This window comes from Rhinichthys klamathensis, unplaced genomic scaffold, assembly GCF_029890125.1.
Source record: "Rhinichthys klamathensis goyatoka isolate OS25496 unplaced genomic scaffold, OSU_Roscu_1.1 h1tg000148l_1, whole genome shotgun sequence".
Classification (NCBI taxonomy): domain Eukaryota; kingdom Metazoa; phylum Chordata; class Actinopteri; order Cypriniformes; family Leuciscidae; genus Rhinichthys; species Rhinichthys klamathensis.
Genome location: NW_026606683.1, coordinates 216 through 25,459, shown reverse-complemented (window position 1 = coordinate 25,459; position 25,244 = coordinate 216). Strand labels below are relative to the sequence as shown.

General features: G+C 41.9%; 1 protein-coding gene across 1 annotated transcript in view; it reads right to left on the bottom strand.

Annotated features, from left to right (window-relative positions):
• The window catches only part of LOC130090636 (dedicator of cytokinesis protein 1-like), a 119,381-nt gene extending 101,581 nt beyond the window's left edge, over positions 1-17,800 (bottom strand). The window contains exons 1-4 of the mRNA XM_056258123.1: positions 17,722-17,800; positions 11,059-11,122; positions 9,616-9,684; positions 8,446-8,581 (exon numbers count right to left, since the gene is read on the bottom strand). Of these exons, the coding sequence (XP_056114098.1) occupies positions 8,446-8,581; positions 9,616-9,684; positions 11,059-11,122; positions 17,722-17,800 (348 nt within the window). The remainder of the gene's footprint in view (positions 1-8,445; positions 8,582-9,615; positions 9,685-11,058; positions 11,123-17,721) is intronic.
• Positions 17,801-25,244: the final 7,444 nt, after the last annotated feature.

The following is a 25,244-nucleotide window of genomic DNA, read 5'->3' as shown; positions in this document are numbered from 1 at the left end:
GGGGCTGCGTTTACAGATTTATTAAACTCCTTTGGGGTCAAGCAAAACGTCCGTGGTCCCACTCATCGTCTAAATCATACACTAGATTTAATTATATCATATGGAACCAATCCAACTGATATAGATATTATACCGCAAAGTGATGATGTCACTGATCATTACATGGTAACGTGCATAATACGTACTGCTGAAATATGTCATGTTGCGCCACGTTATAGACCAGGCAGAACAATCCTTCCAACCACTATAGATAGATTCTCAAATAGCTTACCTGATCTATCTCAGCTGCTCAGTGAACCCAAACAAACAGATGAACTAGAGGAAATGACTAGCAGTTTGAGCACCATTTTCACTAGTACATTAGATATTGTTGCACCAATTAGATTAAAAAAGGTTAAAGAGAAAACTAAAGCACCATGGTACAACAGTGTTACGCATGATATCAAGAGAGAAACTCGTAACCTAGAGCGTAAATGGAAACAAACTAATTTAGAGGTCTTTAGAATCGCGTGGAAAGACAGTATGTCACGTTATAAAAAGGCTCTAAAAACAGCCAGGGCTGAGCACCTCCGCAAACTAATAGAAAATAACCAAAATAATCCAAGGTTCTTATTTAACACCGTGGCTAGACTAACAAATAAACAGACATCACCAGAGCAAAATATACCGTTACAGTTTAGTAGTAATGATTTTATGAATTATTTCAATGAGAAAATAGAAAGCATTCGAAACACAATTATAAATGTACAATCCTCTATGGTCTCTTATGATTCAGCCTCAATTATTGTCCCTCAAGAACAACTACACCGCTTTGCAACGATAGGATGTTACGGGTGTGGTGCAGGCAGAGGAAGAGGCAGCAGTCAACAGGTCCAATTCAAATATAATTTACTCAAACAAAACAAGGATCACGGGAAACAGCAACACACCATACACAAACGTTACATAAACGAGAACCGACCAGGAGTGAGGGAGAACACAGGGTTTACATACACAGAGAACGGATCATGGGAACAAGACACAGCTGGGGCAAATTAACTAGACACAGGTGAATAAACTAAACACTAACGAGGAGCGGGAAACTGGAAACAGGACTGAACCAAATACACAAAGAACGGGGGAAACACAGGACACACATGTAACATAACGCCCCCTCCAAAAAGGCGCGTCCTCGCGCCGTATAACTTCAAAAGGGGTGGGGGGGCGGGCGCCCTGGAGGCTGACGAGGGCGTGGCCTACCCTGAGCAGGAAGCCTCCAGGGCGGAGCAGGACGTGCAGGAGGCCAGGGCGGAGCAGGATGTGCAGGAGGCCAGGGCGGAGCAGGATGTGCAGGAGGCCAGGGCGGAGACTTTCCCTCGGGCGGCCAGGGCGGAGACTTTCCCTCGGGCGGCCAGGGCGGAGACTTTCCCTCGGGCGGCCAGGGCGGAGACTTTCCCTCGGGCGGCCAGGGCGGAGACTTTCCCTCGGGCGGCCAGGGTGGAGACTTTCCCTCGGGCGGCCAGGGTGGAGAGGCCACTTCAGGTGGCCAGGGTGGAGAGGCCACTTCAGGTGGCCAGGGTGGAGAGGCCACTTCAGGTGGCCAGGGTGGAGAGGCCACTTCAGGTGGCCAGGGTGGAGAGGCCACTTCAGGTGGCCAGGGTGGAGAGGCCACTTCAGGTGGCCAGGGTGGAGAGGCCACTTCAGGTGGCCAGGGTGGAGAGGCCACTTCAGGTGGCCATGGTGGAGACGCACCTTCAGGTGGCCTATATCCCCCCCCCAAAACTTTCTTGGGGGGAATCACAGGCTCTGGGACAGGCTCTGGGACGTGGACAGTCTCTGGGTGGGCAGACGGGACGTGGATCAGGTCAGGCTTGGGAGGGCTGGATGGGACCAGTAGAGAAGGCTCTGTAGGGCTGGCTTGAAGCTCAGGCTCTGGCGGGCAGGCGACGGGCTCAGGCTCTGGCGGGCAGGCGACGGGCTCAGGCTCTGGCGGGCAGGCGACGGGCTCAGGGTCTGCAGGGCTGCAGGGAAGCTCTGGGCTGGGTTCATGGGCTGTAGTTGATGTGTGTGCTGCCCACACACACAAAACAGCCACGGACACCACAATGAGCGCTGTGTCTTCCAGAGCAGACTCAAGTGCAGCATGAATGGGCTCCAGCGCAGGATCAGCGGGCTCCGGCGCAGGATCAGCGGGCTCTGGCTCGGATTGGCTGGACAGAACCAGCGGTGCAGGCTTGGCTGGGCTGGACGGAACCAGCGGCGAGGGATTGGCTGGGCTGGACGGAACCAGCGGCGAGGGCTTGGCTGGACTGGACGGAACCAGTGGCGAGGGTTTGGCTGGACTGGACGGAACCAGTGGTGAAAGGTCGGCTGGACTGGACGGAACCAGTGGTGCAGGCTTGGCTGGGCTGGATGGAACCAGCGGTGAGGGCTTGGCTGGGCTGGACGGAACCAGCAGCGAAGAGGGCTTGGTGCTGGACAGAACCAGCGGTGAAGAGGGCTTGGTGCTGGACAGAACCAGCGGTGAAGAGGGCCTGGTGCTGGACGGAACCAGCAGCGAAGAGGGCTTGGTGCTGGACGGAACCAGCAGCGAAGAGGGCTTGGTGCTGGACGGAACCAGCGGTGTAGAGGGCCTGGTGCTGGATGGAACCAGCGGCGAAGGCTGCTCTGGGCTGGACGGGATCAGTGGTGGAAGCTCTGGATCTATGCTGGACGGGACCAGCGGTGAACAAGTCTCAGCAGGATGAGACTCACGATTATGCTTCAACACCCACTGCACATACTTCACAAAGTTCCCCCGAGGCCCATCTCCGGGCAGGCGTGCCTTGGTCTCAGCATTGAGACCTGCCCGGAAGAACACACTGAGGCTGGTGTCATCATAATGAACATATGGTACTAAGTTCAAATACCTCAGTGTGTGGGCCTCGAGGGACAGATCCTCCTGGGAGAGAAGCAGAATCTCTACTGCTGCAAAATCCATTCTCTTTTCTTTTTCTTGGTCGGTTCTTCTGTTACGGGTGTGGTGCAGGCAGAGGAAGAGGCAGCAGTCAACAGGTCCAATTCAAATATAATTTACTCAAACAAAACAAGGATCACGGGAAACAGCAACACACCATACACAAACGTTACATAAACGAGAACCGACCAGGAGTGAGGGAGAACACAGGGTTTACATACACAGAGAACGGATCATGGGAACAAGACACAGCTGGGGCAAATTAACTAGACACAGGTGAATAAACTAAACACTAACGAGGAGCGGGAAACTGGAAACAGGACTGAACCAAATACACAAAGAACGGGGGAAACACAGGACACACATGTAACATAGGACAGGAAGCGCTAAATAAACTTATTATTGCATCTAAACCAACAACATGATCATTAGATCCAATACCCACTAAACTACTGAAAGAAGTGTTACCTGTAGTGGAAGAGCCTCTTCTTAATATTATTAACTCGTCTTTATTCTTAGGTCATGTTCCAAGAATATTCAAGTTGGCAGTAATAAAACCTCTCATTAAGAAACCGCAACTAGATCCAAATAACCTAGCAAATTACAGACCCATTTCAAATCTTCCATTTATGTCCAAAATACTAGAAAAAGTTGTATCTGCTCAACTGTGCTCTTTTTTGCAAGAAAATGATATCTATGAAAAATTCCAGTCAGGATTCAGACCGCATCATAGTACAGAAACTGCGCTAGTTAAAATTACAAATGATCTACTCTTAGCTTCTGACCAAGGCTGTATCTCAATACTAGTCCTACTTGATCTTAGCGCCGCGTTCGACACTATAGATCATAAAATACTCTTGGATCGACTACAAAACTACACTGGTGTTCAGGGACAGGCATTAAGCTGGTTTAGATCGTACTTATCTGACCGTTATCATTTTGTCTCTTTACACGGGGGAAAATCAAAGTTAACGTCAGTAGACTACGGAGTACCGCAAGGATCGGTGCTAGGCCCTCTGCTATTCTCAATATATATGCTGCCACTTGGTAATATTATAAGAAAACATGGAATTAATTTCCACTGTTATGCAGACGACACTCAATTATATATTTCATCACGACCAGATGAAAACATTACCTCATCTAAATTGACAGAATGTCTCAAAGATATAAAATGCTGGATGACGCGTAATTTCCTGCTATTAAATTCAGATAAAACGGAGGTATTACTTATTGGTCCAAAAAACTACACACAAAACCTCTTACAATACGACTTTAATATAGAAGGATGCCCTGTTACTTTTTCCACTACAGTAAAAGACCTGGGTGTTATACTAGACCGCAACTTGTCTTTCGAAAATCATATTTCATCTGTTACAAGAACAGCCTTTTTCCACCTTAGAAACATTGCTAAATTACGTAACATGCTATCTGTTTCTGATGCAGAAAAGTTAGTTCATGCATTCATGACCTCGAGACTAGATTACTGTAATGCTTTATTAGCTGGTTGTCCTGCATCCTCAATAAACAAGCTACAGTTAGTGCAAAATGCAGCCGCTAGAGTTCTTACTAGATCAAGAAAATATGATCATATAACACCGATTTTATCATCTCTGCACTGGTTACCTATTAAGTTCCGTATCAATTACAAAGTACTACTACTGACCTATAAAGCCCTTAATGGTTTAGCTCCTATGTACTTAACGGACCTTCTTTCGCCCTACAATCCACCGCGTTCTCTAAGATCACTAAATTCAAGGCTTCTGGTCATTCCTAGGATATCGAAGTCCACGAAAGGAGGGAGGGCATTCTCGCATTTAGCTCCAAAACTCTGGAATAGCCTTCCCGATACGGTCCGATGCTCTGACTCGCTGACACAGTTTAAAACTAGACTAAAGACGTGTCTCTTTAGTCAAGCATTCACATAATGCTTACCTTTTAGTCCTCTGCTATGCCATACGGAACCGTTTGCCACTGAAACTGCTTAACGCACCAGTGGGGCTCGACAGCCTTATAGACAAACGGGTCGGTCCGTATGGTTGCGGTTGGGTTGCGGAGAGTTTGGGTTGCGGAGAGTTGTGAGATTATGGTTTTCTAACACCTACTCCCGTGTAATGGAAATCATTATGAACATCAGCTATGCTAATTATTTCCCATCTGCCTTTCTGCTGTTATCTCGGGACGCTTGTCCCGAGAAAAATGGCGTTCGTAGGCTCCAGTTTGGTATCCTGCCTCTCACGGGGATTTCGGATGCCTCAACGCCTGTGATGAGAAGACCAACGCCTGTGAAGAGACGACTCAACGCCTGCGAAGAGACGACTCAACGCCGGCGATATGTTATCCCCTAAATATTACATGATTAACTAAATGTATTTTTTCCAGGTACTCTCTGATATGCACTTACTGTAAAGCTTCTTTAAAACCCTATGATTGTTAGCCAGAGGAGAACTGGCCCCTGACTAGCCTGGGTTCTCCCAAGGTTTTTTTCTCCATCCAATCTGATGGAGTTTTGGTTCCTTGCCACTGTCGCCTTGCTTTTGGCTTGCTTAGTTGGGGATATTTAATATTCAACAATATTATTGAACTGTGTTGTACTACTTTCATGTTATCACTGTGAAGCTGCTTTGATGCAATCTGTATTGTGAAAAGCGCTATATAAATAAATGTGACTTGACTTGACTTGGTGATATAGGGGTTGTCTGATTTTTTTTTTTTTGGTTGGCTTCTGACCCCAAGACTCATCTAATCTCTGCAATTCTCCATCTGTGATCCTTGAAGAGTCATTGGCCACTCAAACTCTCCTTCTCACCGTCCATTAAGGCAATATAGACACACGTCCTCTTCCTGGCAGATTCAGAACATCTTTAGTTGATTGAAATTTCTTAATTATTGCCCTGATGGTCAAAATGGGGATTTTCAATTCTTTAGCTATTTTCTTACAGCCACTTTCTATTTTGTAAAGCTTAACAATCTTTTGATGCACATCAGAACTATATTCTTTGGTTTTACTCATTGTGATGGATGATTAAGGGAATTTGGCCTTTGTGTTTCCTCATATTTAAACTCCTGTGAAACAAGAAGTCATAGCTAGACAATTTCATGTTCACCCTGGTGTGCTAAAAAAAGGTAAATATTAAATGGGAATATACTTTAGAGATATTTTTACCTGAAAAAATTCTAGGGGTGCCAATAATTGTGGCCAACGTGTTTTGGTGAAAACTTCATAATGTGATTTCCCCCGCACTTTCAATTCTTTTACTTCAATGAAAGGTTAGATTTTTGCAACTTTTTTGAATGAAAAATCAAAAGGATAAACAATGCAGATTTATTTTTTACAGCCATTTTTGATCATATTTACCAGGGGTGCCATTAATTCTGACCACAACTGTATATATACACATACACACACACACACACACACACACACAGACATATATATATATATATATATACACTCACCGGCCACTTTATTAGGTACACCTGTCCAACTGCTCGTTAACACTTAATTTCTAAGCAGCCAATCACATGGCGGCAACTCAGTGCATTTAGGCATGTAGACATGGTCAAGACAATCTCCTGCAGTTCAAACCGAGCATCAGTATGGGGAAGAAAGTTGATTTGAGTGACTTTGAACGTGGCATGATTGTTGGTGCCAGAAAGGCTGGTCTGAGTATTTCAGAAACTGCTAATCTACTGGGATTTTCACGCACAACCATCTCTAGGGTTTACAGAGAATGGTCCGAAAAAGAAAAAACATCCAGTGAGCGGCAGTTCTGTGGGCGGAAATGCCTTGTTGATGCCAGAGGTCAGAGGAGAATGGCCAGACTGGTTCGAGCTGATAGAAGGGCAACAGTGACTGAAATAACCACTCGTTACAACCGAGGTATGCAGCAAAGCATTTGTGAAGCCACAACACGCACAACCTTGAGGCGGATGGGCTACAACAGCAGAAGACTCCACTGGGTACCACTCATCTCCACCACAAATAGGAAAAAGAGGCTACAATTTGCAAGAGCTCACCAAAATTGAACAGTTGAAGACTGGAAAAATGTTGCCTGGTCTGATGAGTCTCGATTTCTGTTGAGACATTCAGATGTTAGAGTCAGAATTTGGCGTAAACAGAATGAGAACATGGAACCATCATGCCTTGTTACCACTGTGCAGGCTGGTGGTGGTGGTGTAATGGTGTGGGGATGTTTTCCTGGCACACTTTAGGCCCCTTAGTGCCAATTGGGCATCGTTTAAATGCCACGGCCTACCTGAGCATTGTTTCTGACCATGTCCATCCCTTTATGGCCACCATGTACCCATCCTCTGATGGCTACTTCCACCATGTCACAAAGCTCTAATCATTTCAAATTGGTTTCTTGAACATGACAATGAGTTCACTGTACTAAAATGGCCTCCACAGTCACCAGATCTCAACCCAAAAGAGCATCTTTGGGATGTGGTGGAACGGGAGATTCGCATCATGGATGTGCAGCCGACAAATCTGCGGCAACTGTGTGATGCCATCATGTCAATATGGACCAAACTCCCTGAGGAATGCTTCCAGCACCTTGTTGAATCTATGCCACGAAGAATTGAGGCAGTTCTGAAGGCAAAAGGGGGTCCAACCCGTTACTAGCATGGGGTACCTAATAAAGTGGCCGGTGAGTGTATATATATATACAGGGGTTAAAGTGGGCCGGAACTGTGTTCCGGCACCTCAGATAAATAAATAAATAGATTCATTAATCTCAACGAATCTCGCTGGTCCCGAGCTGGGCCGACCGACCGACCAACCTCCCTTCCTCCCCGCTGAATGCGAGCGATTACAAATGCGTGAAATGCACTCACGGTGGTTGAGCGCGGTAAAGTTAGTTTTAGGTTCGATATTTGCCTGACATTTGTTTTCCCTAGCCACTGTTCTATAGGGTCTTACAAAGATATCAATAGCAGGATTAGTTTTAACATTATGTAACCATTGAATATCGACATGAAATATTCGTTCAAAATCACCTACGTGCATTAATGCTGCATGTTTATACCTGAGAATGCTTTGACGCGTTTGCACAGCGCATGATGAGGGAACGTCTGCCAATTCCACCAACTGCGTTAAACGTAGCATAGAATTTGTATTATTTAAAATTACTTTTCAAATTCCAAAGCTTGAAGAAGGTTCCTATTGGCAATACTGACCTGGTAGCCTTGATAAATTAACTTGTTTAAGAAAATGATTCATAAAACATATAAATATCAGTTAAGTCTATGTTTACTTTCTTCACTGACACAGACGGAAATGAAAAGACAATCAGTCAAAGTGTAGCTTTAGGAGGGGAAGAAAGGCCTTCAAAAGTCTTAAATTGCACATTTGTAGGTCAGAGAAATCAAAATGTGTGTGTGTGTGTGTGTGTGATATATATAGACATATATAATAATATATGTCTAGATATATAAATATATATTTTTGTCTACATGTGGGTTGGGATTAAAGAGTTCCACAAAGTTTTTATTGGCATAGAACTCACCACCACGTCTGTGCGCATCTTCCCAAAGGTGCTGATGAGGTGGGCGTAGTGATAGTCGTCCATCTGCCGCAGAGTGGCGGTCATACAGGCTACGAAACTGCCCTGCAAGGAGACAGACAGACAGACAGACAGACAGCTGATCAGTGACAGTACAACACCTACAGCACCTGTCAGTCAAACACTGACAGTTCATGGCTGTCAGGACCAAAGACCTGCTATTAAAGTGCCATAAACCCTTCAAAAAGAACCTGACGCACCGTAACAGCCAGGGACTTGACAGAGAAAAAACAGAGAACAAAATTAAAGACTGCAAAGATTCCAGAAAGTATCTCTCATTAACAACAGAAAGTAATGTGGTGAACACTGAACAGTGAGTGTTTGAAATCAATATTTCTCCAATCTGATTACAGCAGTGAGAAACACACAGTGGGAATCTAATGATACTTTCACTTTCCCACAAACGGGAATTGGAAGCAATATAACATGCAATTAACCAGGAACCAATTGCTAAGAAATGAAACGGAGGGGAAAAACTCATTTACAATTCAAAACACAACAAAAAGGCAGTAAAACACCTCAAACAAGCAGTGGGAATCAAATGAGCACAGCTTATTATAAAATGTCACATTACCTGCTGCGGAAACCGACTTGATATTCAAATGTTATTTATGTAACATCAATATAATAAGAAGATTAAAAACATATTCATAACCTCTTATTCAATAAAACCTTAAATAAACTATAAGCAAGCAAAGGCATAGTTTCTTTAAAAGAATTGGAAATTAAGGTGTTGATGGAAGAAACCTCGGCTAACATTATGAGTGGACTTAAGGGGGGGAAATTATAATTATAAAATGACAACATGAAGCAGTCCTATTAGTTTAAAAGCCATTTCATTCATCTTTGCTCATTTGCAGCCATCTAAAAGGAAGGAAGGACATTTCCAAAAGATTCCACATGAACAAACACTGTGAATAGCAAGCAGACGCATATGAAGCCTCTGCACTTTGAAAGTGTGACCGGGGCTATTCTGCGTTTCCTCGGCTTGATTTTCATTTGCAAGTGTTTCCTGCAGCGGTAATTAGGTCTGGCCTACATAACTCAGCAGAAGCAAAGCACACAGCGCATGTTCATCACAGGATTCCTCTCTTTCTTCTCTCTCCATCTCACCTTAAGGAGAAAACACTGAGAAGCACGTTGTTCTGCAGAACGTACAGTAAGTGGTAAAACTGGGGTCTTCTGTGAAAAATTCATGTGCAATGTGTTTACACAACTGAAGGAAAAACCACACTAATGCTGTCAAGCTGAAGTTACAGTATTTCCGAGGCTGGACAACACTGCGTTTATTTTCCCCGCTGTGTAAAGACACAGTAAACACAGTTAGCCTGGAGGGAGAGATTAGGGCCTCGCCGTTCTGCTAATGTGGTTCGATAGCTAATATTTGTGTTTACTGAACATCCAATCTGAGTCTTTGTGTTTGAACAGGACTCATAATGGCAGACAACACCGGCATCAAACATGACACAATATCAATGCTGTGAGGTCAAGATACTGCACCATATCACCAAACTATTAACTTATACTTTTATTCACTTAAAACATTAAGTGAGTCCCAGACTCACATTAAGGATAAAATATATCAGATGAAACCCATTACCAAAGGTGATCTGACAACTGATACATAGGCTAAAGCTAAGAGGAGATAAGAGTAAATGAGGATGACATGAGTGATGGACGATTGAGAGTCAGGAATGGAAGCGCCGTCAGAAAAAAAGCCTTGGTAACTCAGAGCCAGAGTCATGCAGCCAAAACTGATTTAAAGTGCGAGTGAACGGCGGATTGAACCAGCAGCCTATACCGTCTGCAATGAGACACGCAGATATCCGTGTGTCCTGCTGTGAGATGAGGAGTGAGGAACAATGACTCTCACACACTCCCTTCAGCATCTGTGAGCATGCCATTATTCCCGATGAAGGATCCTGGTGCTTTACTAGAATATAACAGATTCCTGCTGAGAATTACTCATGTAGGAATTACACATGATTACGTTTCTCTGCAGTGGAGTCCTTCAACCACCTGACTGCACTTCAGTCTCTACAAGATCTGACAAGACAGAACCTCTACAGTAGATAAAACCTATCCTATCTCTCCATCTCTCACTCTCTGATGGATCAAAGGAAAGAAAATAATGGAAAGGGATGGATAGAAAAAATAGACTAATCAAATAAAAAAAATTAAAGATGGATGGATGGATGGACGGAACAATAAATGGATGGTCGGATGGATGGATGGGTGGAAAATTGAAAGTATGCAGATCTGCATCTCCCAGACTGACTTGAACATAATGAATTAATAGGGCTATGATGGAAGAGGCTTTTAATCATGTTTTAGAGTTTCGATGACAGGCCTCCTGAGCGGACGGGAATCCGGCAGCTGCGATTCACACACACATCTCAGCAGACAGAGACAAAGGCAGCATCCTCGAAGGTTCATCTCTCCCTTCATCTGTGTTGTGCTCCTCAGCCCGTTACCATGGAAACTGTTTTCTTAAGGAGGTCGATCAAATAAAAGTCAGAGAGAAAGAATGAGATCTTGCTGGAGAGTTTCCCCAACTTCAGCTCCAGAGATTCCTCAAGGTCAGTCCGGTCCTGCGGTTCACTCTGCTCAACACGAGGAGCTGATCAACCACACGTAACATGAGCAGACATCACTGAACAACAACAAAAAAAAGTGTATAGGAGTGGCCAACACATTGGAAAGCCAATCAGAAAACTAATCTGAGCACAAATCAATTCGCCTTTGGCTAAGCCCCGCCCCCCTTAGTTACTGTTGCTACGTCCGACAAACAAACTTCATCTGGGCTCTGGTATCAACATGGCTTATGCTGTGACAGCTCTTCCTGCTGAAATTTTATCAAACTTTTCTAACAGCAAATAAAGTGTCCGATAGAAGTAGGCAAAAGGGGCTGCGATATACGTTCGAAGGCTATATTCACGACATACAGGTGAAACGCAAGGAACAACAAGGCATCCAAATAGAGGCAAAAGCACACCGGTCACAGTAAAAAAATTAACCACCGCATATCCTACTAATGGAGACGGAGGCTGGGACTAACAATATCAAGGAGCAACACTGTTCATGCAAAGCTGGGTAGGTCTCTATTCACTTCTATAATCCTTATTACAAAGCAAACGGACTACGCGAGTATAACGTTGTATTTATTAGCAGCGTGTGCTACACTTGTCAGGATTTGACTTCGGTTTGGGAAGGGAAAAAACGGACACCCCCCTCCAACCTCTCTGGGAAACACGTATCTGTGTTACAAATGCCCCAGGCACAACGTTTAACCATATTTTTGATAAAACTACGACGGTAATGGCCGGCCGAGACCAAAAATATGAGACGCCTGTGTTAAAGTCAATGGAGCGCTGTGAAAAAGTGTCGGACCACTGTGGGAGCTCGTTCTTGGCTGCGCTGTGATTGGTCAATCTACATTCTAGGACGTGGCTTAGCCAAAGGCGAATTGCACCACCTTTAACCAAGACAGAAATTATAGCTCCAAGCTAATTTGCTTTGTAATAATGACTACTAGTACTATTTTTGTGGAAACCACAACATTGTTTCCAGATTCTTTGATGAATAGAAAGTCATTCAAAATAGAAATTCACTTTTGATCAATTTAATGCATTTACTTTTGAACAGTAGTTTATATAAGATGCGGATCATGGGTTTAAGTACAACCTTGGTCAGGGAGTCAACATTACTCCATCACACGATACAGTAAACATTTGCAGAGACAGCTGTGAAAAACCCAATAAATGACCTTCGCTGAGGAGAACTGTACAAAAGCTGACATAATATAGCATAATTTCCAGCCACAATTTGGCTGCAGCACTTCTTTGCTGTCAATTGAACACCTGCAGAGCGAACAGTGAATGTCAATTAATGTTGCAGCTTTTATGGTCAGAAGTCCCAAAATCCCAAAGCTGACGCTGAATGGAATTCAGCATTATCCCCCCAAAAAAACGACATACTGTATGCAGCCTTCAAAAATTCAACAACAACTACCAGTATGCCATCTGGGTAGATTCAGAATACTGTTTTAAGACGCAGTACAAAAAAAAAAACAGGACTGTATTTTGAAAAAAGAGAGGAGAGAATGTGCGCCGGCTGAACATATTTCACATCTAATGGTTAAGTATTCTTGCTTCAGGTCGAGTCAGTTTTATTACAGCGCTGGAGCGTGTTCATTTACAGCTAAATCACACTAATTAAATAATGGCTCTGTCAGTTACAAATGGAGCCGCCAAGACAGAATCCCTGTCCGCTTAACGCAAGACAGAGACACCAGCAGGAGCCTGGAAACATCTGGAGAAACGGCATCTGTGTGACGTGCTGACGTCTGACGCTGCAGGAAAAGCCCCTCGCAGGAGAAATACACACTGCAAGAACTATAGCAATCTAAACTGACTTTTGATGGCATAAATATGAGCACATTAACATATGACTGAACACATTCACACATTTGCACGGTTAAGGGATCCATTAGAGATTAATGTTTTGCTAGAAGAAAAAAAATCAATATTAAACAAATTTGATAAATTGGAAAAAGGGTGGAAAATGGTCATGAAAAATGAAATAATGCCTGTTTTGGTGCTAGAAATCATTACTATAACTATAATTGGACTTCAGGGGAAAAAATTAAATGCTAATGTAGAATATGGACGATTGAATTGTAAAGGACGTCTGGTGTTTATAGAGCAGCATCTTCAGATTGTATCTACCAAGCGAAACCCCTGGTTTACATTTGTTTTCAAAGGTGCAGAATGGATGATCAATAATCATTGATCATATTTACAGATACCTCAGACTACCCCATTTGCCAAATGAGATGTCCAGCCAGAACCGGCCCAGAGTCCTTCAGACATTCACATGTGTGCGAGATAGTGTTCGGCTTAATTCAGTTTACATCCAATGGGTTCACCTATGGCAGAATTTCAACCGGATTACAGTTACAGCTCAGAGAAAGTTAGTGCTTTTATCAGAAAACGTGAATAAAATATATATATATATATTTTTTTTTTCTCTCAATATTAGCGATTGTGGACAGAGCTGTACGCGACAGACTACATACACAAGGCTGGATGAAAGACGTGCAAACACACTCACTCCCAACATGAGGAATGAAGTCTGGGATCAGAGCACATTTTAGCAGCTCGTGTTTTAAGCTCTTAATTAAGCCAGCGGGGATGAGGTCTGTAAACGACATGCTCGTCTGAGAAAGAATCTCACGTATTCCTGCCCTGGAGAGGAACAGAGATTACCTCATGCACCTGCTGGTCATTAGTACAGCGTGGTACAAAATACACTCGTATAGAGTTAGGTCACTATTGACTGATCTATAAAACAGTCATTTCATTAGTACAGGCTTTTATCCAAAGTGACTTACAGAACACATTACTCAAGTGCACTGTTTTCTGGTTATAGTAATGTTTTAGTAATTTAGTTTTCCATTTTTATTATTTTGTAAACATGTCTATATAGATTTTTTTTTTAGTTTGAGTTACTTTAGTACATCAAGATAAAAAAATAAAATAAAAAAAAAGGTTATTATTTAAGTTAATGTTTATTTTAATTTCAAGTAACATTTTTACTTGAAGATAGAGAAAGAGATAGGGGGTAGGACCTGAAAAGTTTGTTATGAACTTCTTCCTACTCCTTTTTGAACATGGGTTTTAAGTTCAGTTAACTATAATAACCCTGCATATATCGATTCGCTCACAAATTGGAAATCACCGCGGTATCCAAGCAAGTTTTACTTTACACAAGAGCAATATCTAACTAATTAAATATTTTAGAGCTTTCATGACTTTTCCAGGCCGAATAAAGTTCCTTAAAATGTCTAGGTTTTTAATGGAAGTGGGAATCCTGAGCTTCAACCACTACATCCCTGCACCCAGATGGAATCTGCTGACTTGTGTTCATTTGTTTATGCTGATTTTGAGGAAAAAAATGCAGAAAGATTTGATGGTCACGCTTTAATGATCAAAGTTAAAGGGATAGTTCACTTTGAAATAGATTTTTGGTATGTTTTAGCTTACCTCAAGGGCATCCAAGATGTAGGTGTCTGTTTCCGCAGTAGTTTCAATTTTGATATTTTTAGGTCAAACCGTTCTTGTCTGTCAGTCATATAATGCAGGTCTATGGTCACCACCTCAAAGAGCATGCACAGAGAAGTCCAAATTAAACATGATTTAATGACTCGTAAATGTAAGTACACATTGATGGCCTAAGACATGAAACGAGCAGTTTGTGTGAGAAAACGAACAGTATTTATTTCGTTTTTACCTCTTGTAAACACAGCCACGTCCAAGTGATCTGAGGGCGCGGGCGCTTCGGTCTTTTCCGGAAAGCGCCGGAAGTGATCTCTCGCGCGTGTACGTCACTCATACAATTGTTTTATTTTTTTTTATTGTTTTCTTTTACGACGGTTTAAACATCCCGGATAAGCGCAAATTAGTACCATTTTAATTAGCCGTCTTACCTACTATCTCTGTTCTGTGTAAACAATGAGTGACGTACACGCGTGAGAGATCACGTCCGGCGCTTTCCGGAAAAGACCGAAGCGCCCGCGCCCTCAGATCACTTGGACGTGGCTGTATTTACAAGAGGTAAAAACGATATAAATACTGTTCGTTTTCTCACACAAACTGCTCGTTTCATGTCTTAGGCCATCAATGTGTACTTACATTTACGAGTCATTAAATCATGTTTAATTTGGACTTCTCTGTGCATGCTCTTTGAGGTGGTGACCATAGACCTGCATTATATGACTGACAGACAAGAACGGTTTGACCTAAAAATATCAAAATTGAAACTACTGTGGAAACAAAGACACCTACATCTTGGATGCCCTTGAGGTAAGCTAAAACATATCAAAAATTAATTTCAAAGTGAACTATCCCTTTAAGCAGAGAGTATTGCACAATGAAAGCACAATCAAATTAGTCAAACTATTTAATAAACCAACACGTAAAATTTTGTAGGCAAAGAAAACATGAGGGTCTTAACATCACTGCGGATAATACAGAGCCGAAACAGCAGTGGTGACAGGTACGTATGAAGCCGTGAGAGTGTGTGTGTGTGTATGTCAGGAGATGGAAGTTCAAAGCCGTTTGTTCGGGGAACTGAATTGTCTGTTGATGGTGCTTGGTGAGGTTCACACGCTTTGATTTCAGTCATAATGGTTGGACAAGACCTGTGGAATAAGGGCTGACGAATCCTGCGGGTTATACAAAGATTGAAAATAAACCTCACTCTCCCTATTTGCATATACGTATAACCACAAAACTGAAGTAATGACAGAACTGACTTTACATGCTGATTCAACTAAATCCATGCTATGTCAAGCCTCAAGGAGGCCATTCAGTGGTGTGGCCTTACCAGCGGCTAGGACAATACAATCAATGTGTGCCACGTCAGCAGAATGTATTTTCCTCCTAGTGGCCCTTATGAGGGCAGATAGAAAAATAAAACAAAGAGAGAATAATATGAAGAAAGAAAGAAACGCTGCGTAGATGAACCGGACTATCACTGGTCAACTATTAAAGAGTCATCATTTAATCACCCTCATATGACTTCATACCTCTATGACCTTCTTTCTCCCATCAAACACAAAAGACGAAAATCTCAATGGGGTTCAATGTTGTGTGAGCCCAAATGTTCTTCAAAATATCTTCCTTTATGTTCCTTATGAACAACATGAGGGTGAGTAGATGTTCTCAGAGAGATCTTGATGAAATGTCTCAAACAAAACTCTAGCTTTGAATCTATTTCATAAACTTTCTCAAATCCAAGTTCTTCCTCAGGTACTGTTTCCCAGTAGACTGATACTTTTCTTTTGCTGTAAGTCTGTCTGAAATAACGTGGTGACGTGATCTGAAACTATAGTACGTAACTACATCACAGTCATTTATGCTGGGGAAATGCTTAACGGCTAGCTGAACCATTCTAAGACTGAACTGAACACACTTACAGACCGTTTCCAACGACTGGAGCACATTTTAAACAACGACTGAACGCAACGGTCTCTGACTCGCCGCGTTTGGGCATAATCAGTCGTAAGTATCAAATTACATTCATAATCGGCCTTACGGTCGTTGAGTGTGTCCCCGGCTTTAGTTACAGAAACAATCACATTAGATTGTCTATCAGCCACGATCAAGCATGTGTTAATGTCAGAATGCCACAACTGATCAATACAATTTCAGAGATCCAAATAATAAATAAATGCAAAGGCCAAGATAAATGAGGTCTCTCTCTCTCTCTCTCTCTCTCTCTCTCTCTCTCTCTCTCTCTCTCTCTCTCTCTCTCTCTCTCTCTCTCTCTCTCTCTCTCTCTCTCTCTCTCTCTCTCTCTCTCTCTCTCTCTCTCTCTCTCTCTCTCTCTCTCTCTCTCTCTCTCTCTCTCTCTCTCTCTCTCTCTCTCTCTCTCTCTCTCTCTCTCATATATAAATAAGTGAGTAACACACAAAGCTGTTTTCAACATTGATAATAATAAGAAATGTTTCTTGAGCAGCAAACCAGCATATTGGAATCATATCTAAAGGAATATGTATATAATGTTTTTCTTTAATTTAGCATTTAATCAAGGAAATCTAAGGAAATAGACTATAAAAATAAATAAATTCAATCAAATATAAAAAAAACATGTAAATGTGTAAATCAGCAGGTCACCACATGACCTAAAGCTGGATTTTCCTGACAATTTCCCTCCTCCCTCTCTCTGCTTTGCTGTCTTCCACCCCGCCTCCTCTCTCTCTCTCTCTCTCTCTCTCTCTCTGTGTGTGTGTGTGTGTGTGTCGCTGGGTCTCTCAGTTCTTGGAGCGGCTGGTTCAGGATGGATGTCTCATGTGCGCACATGCCATCGCTGAGCGCTGGACCCCACTGCAACCCGTCGGCAGTGTGCGCGTGAGTGTGTGAGTGTGTGTGTGTGTATGCGTGTGTGTGTGTGAGAGAGGGAGAGAGTTGCGGGGGAGCGCCGGTCGGGTGAAGACGCGTGCTGTGAGTTTGCGTGTGTGTTTTGGGGCAGATCTCAGTGGAATCTCTCACGCTGGATGTGTAAGGATCACGGCAGGACCGACTGACCGTACGTGCGCTCTCACGGAGAAACTTCCAACATGGCAGACCCTCTCTCTGGACTCACATCAGCTCTCGTGCCCTGACGGACCCCTGCTGTGCTGAGAGGGAAGACATGTGCTGGTCATCTCTCCCTCACCTTCATCATCACCACCACCACTGATCCGAGGCTGGAGGTGAGTCTCTTCCTCTGCGTTTGAGCTCAGGGCTGGACTCATATAATCACTTTAACCTCCTGGAAATTTACACGTAATAATTTCAGCTGGAAAATTCTCGATCTTCTCGAGAAAACACAAATTCACAAGAAACTTGTGCACAAAAGTTGATTTGAGAAAATATGGCAAGTGCTGCATTGAAGAAGCTGATCCGAACAAACACGGCGCGATCATCTGATCCTGTGGCGTTTCAATGCTTCAGATCATCAGATCCTGTGGTCCTCGCAATGCTTCATTTAGCATTATTATAATCTTTTTATTTCAACCCACGCAGAGAGAGAGAGAGAGAAACAGCTTATGGTGGTCTGAACTGTAAAACACTCGCTGGATTTAGAAACTGTGTTTTCAGGCTGTAGGTTAAATCATGGACAGCATTAAAGGTCTAGTTCACTCACAAATGAACATTTGGGCATCATTTTCTTACCCTTGTGTCGTTTCAAATCTATATGACTTTCGTTTTTTCCGTGAAACACAAAATGAGATGGTTAGCTGAATGTTCATGCTGCCCTTTCACATACAATATAATGAACATAAGGAACAAAAGCTGTTGACCTCCAAAAAAAAGGACAAAAGGCACCATGAAAGTAGATGTGCATGGGGTGGGCAATATGGCAAAAATATATCACGATTTATTTCAGGAAAATCATGATTCACGGTTTTATCTCGATTCTTTTTCATGTTGGTTTTTACTATTTTGCAAGTGACTGAGCATTACAGCCAAACGAATGTCCCTATTTAAAAAAAAAAAAAAAGCCTTTTAGGTAACAAAATATGAACTGACTCTTATTAAAGCTACTATTAAAGTTCTCAGTCAAGAGCAGCGAGTGATTTCCTCGCTGTTTTGTTGTTTTATTAACATTAAAGGGATAGTTTCCCCCCAAAAAATTGTCATCATTTACTCTCTCAAGTTGTTTTAAACACAAATAAGTTTCTTTCTTCTGTTGAAAATAAAATGTATTTGAAAGAATGTGGGTAACCAAACAGTTGCTGGTCCCCATTGACTTCCATAGTATACGTTTTCCTACTATGGAAGTCAATGGGGACCAGCCACTGTTTTAGATCGGTTTGTGTGTATTTGAGAGTATTAGCGCAATAAGACTCGAAAGATAAGTTAGTCCAGTAACCAGGCGCTGTGTGTCAGGCTTTAAGTGGCTTTGCGCTTCGGGTGTACGCGCTTAGAATAGCTCATGTTAGAACAGCGCATCAGCTAGCGAATGAAATGTTTATCGGGCAAGGCTTTAAAGCACATGCAAACAATGACCTTTTGTGAATTGCGGTGTCCCGTGAGTGTAACTCTACCTCTGCGTTAACATGTGATGAGAATGTACCTAGCATTGTACAGTATGTTAAAAACATAATAAACAGTCAGCAAAATATGATCTAAATGTCGTTATCAGGAAAATCCCAGAAAATATAGAGGTATCAATTTTTCGTCAATATCGCACACCCCTAATGTAATTTACTAGAGGTTCTGAGAATCTAAATTAATTATTTTAAAAAAATTGTTTGAATGGATGATTCAATGACTCACTCATAAATACTTTATTTTGATTCAATCGCTATAAAGCCAAAACAATCTCTGTTACCGTAAATTGTATGTTTATCTCTGTAAAGCTGCTTTGAAACAATCTCCATTGTTAAAAGCGCTATATAAATGAAGATGATTTGACTTGATTATTGGATTTTTTAACTAATCTCTTGAATGAATGATTCAATGACACATACATTTTTTAACAGTGACTTATCGCCACCTACTGGTGTAACAATGCAATTAATACAATTATTACTTAAAGCGCCATGTTACTTTCTAAAGGTGCTTCCTCTATTTTGAGCGCTACCGTAGACATCAGTGTTTATATTCGAACTATAAACTTTTATCACAGTTCTACAGAAATAATGATACTGTGGTTGAAAAGACTGTTTGCGAAGCGGTTTCTTACATGACAACTGCTCTCTCTGGATCAGCGGCAGCGCAGACACAGATTTAAATGTTCCGGTGTGATTTTGTCAAAGGTTTAATAGACACAGCCGAATCATTGTCACTTAGTTATGAGATTGTGTGGGTGTTTGATCTTTTAACTATTAATCGTGCATCTAGTTAAAACGGATTTCTATTTAAAATAAATCCTGTTCTTTTGATCTTTATATTAATCAAAGAATCCTGATTAATCATGATTTCCATACAAATCCTCAAATGTCACTAATGTATATTCAAATCTTCCATATCAAGACCTGGTGTGTGGCAAGTTTGACGTCAATGATGCCTAACAGCATTGGTTCTTGCGTGTATTCATGCAAATGAGTTTTGAGAGTTACAGCGGTATATGCTTTCATTGAAAAAAAGCAAGACAAAAATAGCGGTATAAACACTCTGCATTATGTTCCAGAAAACAAATTAAGTCATACAGGTTAACAAGCAACATAAAGGTTACTAAATGATGGCAGGATTTTGATTTTTAGGTGAACTATTTCTTTAAAAGTGTCAAGTGCTCAACCTCCCTGATGAAAGAAAGACTCGTGAGAAGAGCGTAATGGAGATGAATACTGCCTGTTAGTGCTAGAGACAGAAACCCACCAGCCACACGCGAGTCAAATGCTCACGAACACACACTTTCCTCAGACAAGCAGGACAATCACTTCCATATAAAACAGAGAGAGAGAGAGAGAGAGAGAGAGAGAGAGAGAGAGAGAGAGAGAGAGAGAGAGAGAGAGAGAGAGAGAGAGAGAGAGAGAGAGAGAGAGAGAGAGAGAGAGAGAGAGAGAGAGAGAGAGAGAGAGAGAGAGAGAGACTGAGTGAGAGCATGAGGAGAAAAAGTTATCTGGGTTCTACGTGAAGGATCACGACTGTCTTTCGATTGGCTGTTTTTGAGACACTCCCATCCTAAATTTACCTCCTAAACTAGACACCACCAGAGAGAGAGAGAGAGAGAGAGAGAGAGAGAGAGAGAGAGAGAGAGAGAGAGAGAGAGAGAGAGAGAGAGAGAGAGAGAGAGAGAGAGAGAGAGAGAGAGAGAGAGAGAGAGAGATGCATTATGATGGGCAATCACCAACAGTATAACTGGTGAATCTCAGAAATGACAGGGTATTTCATCAGAAATAAAAAAATAAAGTAAATAAATAATTTTATAAAATAAATATTTATTTTGATTGTTTTTATTTATGTGTTATTTTACATTACATAATTGTATTTCTACTGACTAACTAAATCAGTTTATATGTATAATAATTGTATTAAAATAATAATAATATATATATAATATACACACACATTATCACACACATTGACTACATAGTCTCACTCATACTGTGCAAATAATCATACATGAGAGTTAAACATCCAAGACATTCAACCAACAGTCAGGAATTCAATATTTTAAGGTATGCTGCAGGACAAAACACACACTCCATGGTTGATCATTCTCATACGCAGCCACAGAAATCAAGTTCATGGCCAACACTAAAGCATGCAAAGTTTAAAGACACAGAACTTGGCATAGAAAGGAAATGCGTGGCCCTATATTCAGAGCTGCACTTGAAATGCATTAAGAGTCATTTTGCAATCAGATCGTGACTCTGAGTCGTGAGGTGCCTAAAGACTCCCAGTCTTATTCTTCACCTGTCTCACACACAGAAACAGCAGCACTGGCCGTGAGGAAGCCAGATGTTGTCTTTCATGTGGTAATGGGTTTATTACGAGTCTGTTCGCTCACTGTACAAACCCAGAGAGGAAGAGAGATCACAACATGCCTGGAATACTGAAGAGACTCGGGAGTCCATTACGGTCTCCTCAACAGTCTGAAAAGCATTTGATATGCCAATCTCTGCCTTTGACAGACTTTTGATGTGAGGCCTGGTCCACATCGCAACTATTCTGGCCAAGAACGGCCTGCTTAGACAGGAAGACACCATCTAACCAAAGCAAAAAGCTCTTTTTGTGACGTTAGGGGCATTTCAGATAACTTTGATAAGTCTGAACATATAGGCGTGCTCATTTATCTGCTATTAATTCCTCAAACTAAATTCTTATTTTCATACCCATTTATCCATCCATCCATCCATCCATCCATCCATCCATCCATCCATCCATCCTGCTGGATCATCTGAGCTCTTTAACTGTAGTCAAAGCATTCATAAGGGCAAAACATTTGTGTATGTGAATGTTAAAGACATTTCTAGCTAAGCTTGATCATGTGTTGAAATATGGCAGCATTATTGTCATAATTGCTGCAAATGCTCTATGGTCTTCTATAGTCAGTTTTCTACATCAGATCTACTGCCATGACAGAGCATCCGTTTAAAGGTGAACTAAGTAACTTTTTTACCTTAACCGAACAGCTTTGGAGTCATTGTAATGTTTATATTACTGATTTCGTGTTGAATGGTGGTCGTCTCGCACCCCCCTGGTGCCTGTGAGCCGCAAAACCACCCTTGCAACTTTGGGCCGCCGGCCTCAGTGTTAGGAAGTATCGTGTGATCTCAGGTCTCGCGAGGTAACGAATTGCTTTACGGCAAAAAACAGATCTGATAAAATTCTGATAAAATGAGCATCAAACTGAAATAACACGGCGCCGTATACATGTGGGGCGCGCGCAGCTCTTAAAGGGGCCATACCTAATTTCCACTCGTTACAGCTTCCATCCTACTGAACAGGTACCGGTGTACAGGGGGAGGGGATCCGGCCGTGAGTGCGAGCCATCTCTGCGGGAGTGCTATTCACGACAGTACAAGTACTCCACAGCGACTCTAGGGGTCGCTGTTTGACAAAAACGGAATTCCTACTTAGTGCTGCTTTAAAGACAATCTAGCCATGCAAGTTAGTTAAGCTAGTTAAACCGTTGACATGTTTATAGCAGCCACCGGAAACACCTCTCAAAGAAACGCATCACATGAACCTGAATCTACACTCTTAAAAAATAAAGGTTCCAAAAGGGGAGTTTTGCAGTGATGCCACAGAAGAACCCTTTTTAGCTCCCCAAAGAAACTTTCAAAGACCAGTTCTTAAAACAACCATTTTTTTTCTTAGTGTGAAGAATATTTGACAAATATAAAAGAACCCTTTCCCACTATAAAGTCCCTTTTGTGCCATGGAAAAGGTTCTATGGATGTTAAAGGTTCTTCAAGGAACCATATAAGAACCATACAAGACCAATAAAGAACCTTTATCAGGAATGTGATCAGCTAAAGATGGTGGTCATGCTCAATGGTAAAAGCTTCTTTGCTTTCACCATTGAGTATTTATTTTGCTGGAAAAAAATCACATGGAGACCTTAATGCTTCTCTTTGTTGAGAACAGATTTATAAAAGACTCAAATTACAAATTTGGGAAGATGGTTGGTGTACACAAATGCAAATGATAAGCAACTCAAACACAGCACTTGCAGAGTAGTATTTACTGTGAATCGAAAACTGAAAATGAACACATGCAGCGCTGTGCTTTACTCTGAAACACGCAGAGCGTAGGACTATGTATTTAATAATTACATCACAACCATTACGATTTGATGATCACACTAAGCCATATCACATTCTCACAACCATTCATTATCAAAATTCATAAAAAAAAAGTTACCAGGCAACTGGCAAGTAACAGTTTCAATGCCTTTGTACTCGCATTTGGCGCTTTGAACCCTGGCTAACAAGCTAAGCGTGTCCTGTAGATGGCGCTGTGAGCTCGTGCATCAAATAAATGTAGTAGAAATCATAATACTCTACAGTTGATTTAGTAATTGGCCCTATCGTGATTTGCTATCGGATTTACGCGGGTCACTATTAAGGTCGGAAAATATGGAAATCCGTGTAAATACGGAAAAAAACACATCCCCGATTTATTTTTAATAGTGTAGCCAAACAGTACAGCATTCAGGCACACACCAACTACTATCACTGTATGCAGTTTTGCACATGCCTAGTAAAAACCAGGAAGGAAAGACAATGCATTTATCCAGGGCACCTTGTGTGCATCTAAAGAACACACATGAACCAACACACTGACGTGTTGAGCGAAATGTGCATGTTCTGGTGATCTGGTCTCCAGCAGCAAACAATTTACAGAGGACACATGTGCACCACTGCACACCTTAACAAACCACACTGCATTCGACATCACAGGTAATGTTTGTTGGCTGAATTGAGTCTTATTTCAATGTATAGCTAGAGGACAGTCACACAATGCATCTCTCTTTCTTCCTGACTGGACTCAATGTCTCTGCCTATTTCTGGGAAATAAGAGTGGTGCGGGTAATGGAAGAAGTCTGAAGCTCCACAGAGAGCCTCTCCATGACATCCACTGACAGACAGAGAGATAGCGGCTGCTTAATGCACTGCAGTAGAGTAACATATGATTCTGTACACTCTCCTGTGCAGCAAAACCGTGGTTAAACATCAACAAGAACCTTATTCAGAAACGTTTAAGCATCATTTATCAGGTGGTATATGCTGGTATGATTTGTGTGTGTGTGTGTTTGTGTAAAGCTCTGGGGTGAGATGTTTTACTACTCAGCGTTGAGTCAGATACAGTTCCCCGAACACCAGCGACTTCCTCAAAATACTGCAGGTCTATCAGAGCTGAATACTAAATAGAGTAAAAGCTCTCAGCAAAGCCAGAGAAGAAATGTGTTCAGGGTCAGCGGGGCAGCTCAGGGTCTGACTCCACTGGACGCTTCCATTCATTTCCAGCCCTAAACTGACACTTTCATTTCAGACGTTCATTGTTAACATTAAGAAACATCGTCAGATAATATAATGCTTTTAAACCAACATATGCATGCTGATCGTTGCCAATGTCACGACACTTTGTGTTTCATAAATGAACATATTTAGATGTAAAGCGATGCATGAGTGTTTTGTGTATCGCTCTGCAGAACCTTTACCTGTGTTGTGATCTCGCAATCTGAACTGAATGTGGTGAAATCAAGAGAAAAACAGATCATGCACAGCTTATCTTTCCATATCTTTCTATTGATTCGTCCTCATAAGCTGCACACAAACATAACCAGTGCAGTCCGAATCACAAGCAAATAACCCTAAAGAGACGATTCCTTTAAGTGAATAAAACACATACAGCACAATTGGCATAGTCCAATTATGTTAAATAACTATTTAATGAATCATTCGACTTACAAATCCATCCATCGACTCATCCATTCTTTTTTTTTTCTTTGATTTGTCTATTTTTTCCATCCACCCATCAATCATGAATGTTATTGATTCATGAATGTTCATATTTTAGTTGCGCATGATCTACTGACTCTGAAAATGGAAGTGATCCATTTATCCATCATTTCATTAATTTGTGTACACTGGAACAGTCAGAAATGTTTCAATGCTTCATCTACAGAGCTTCAATGAGGTTGTGTGTGGCTGACCTTAATGGTTAATGAATGTCGCTTTATAGGACTAACTAGCAGGGCAGATCTGATCTCTCAGAGCAGTAAAGCCAGTGTTTAAA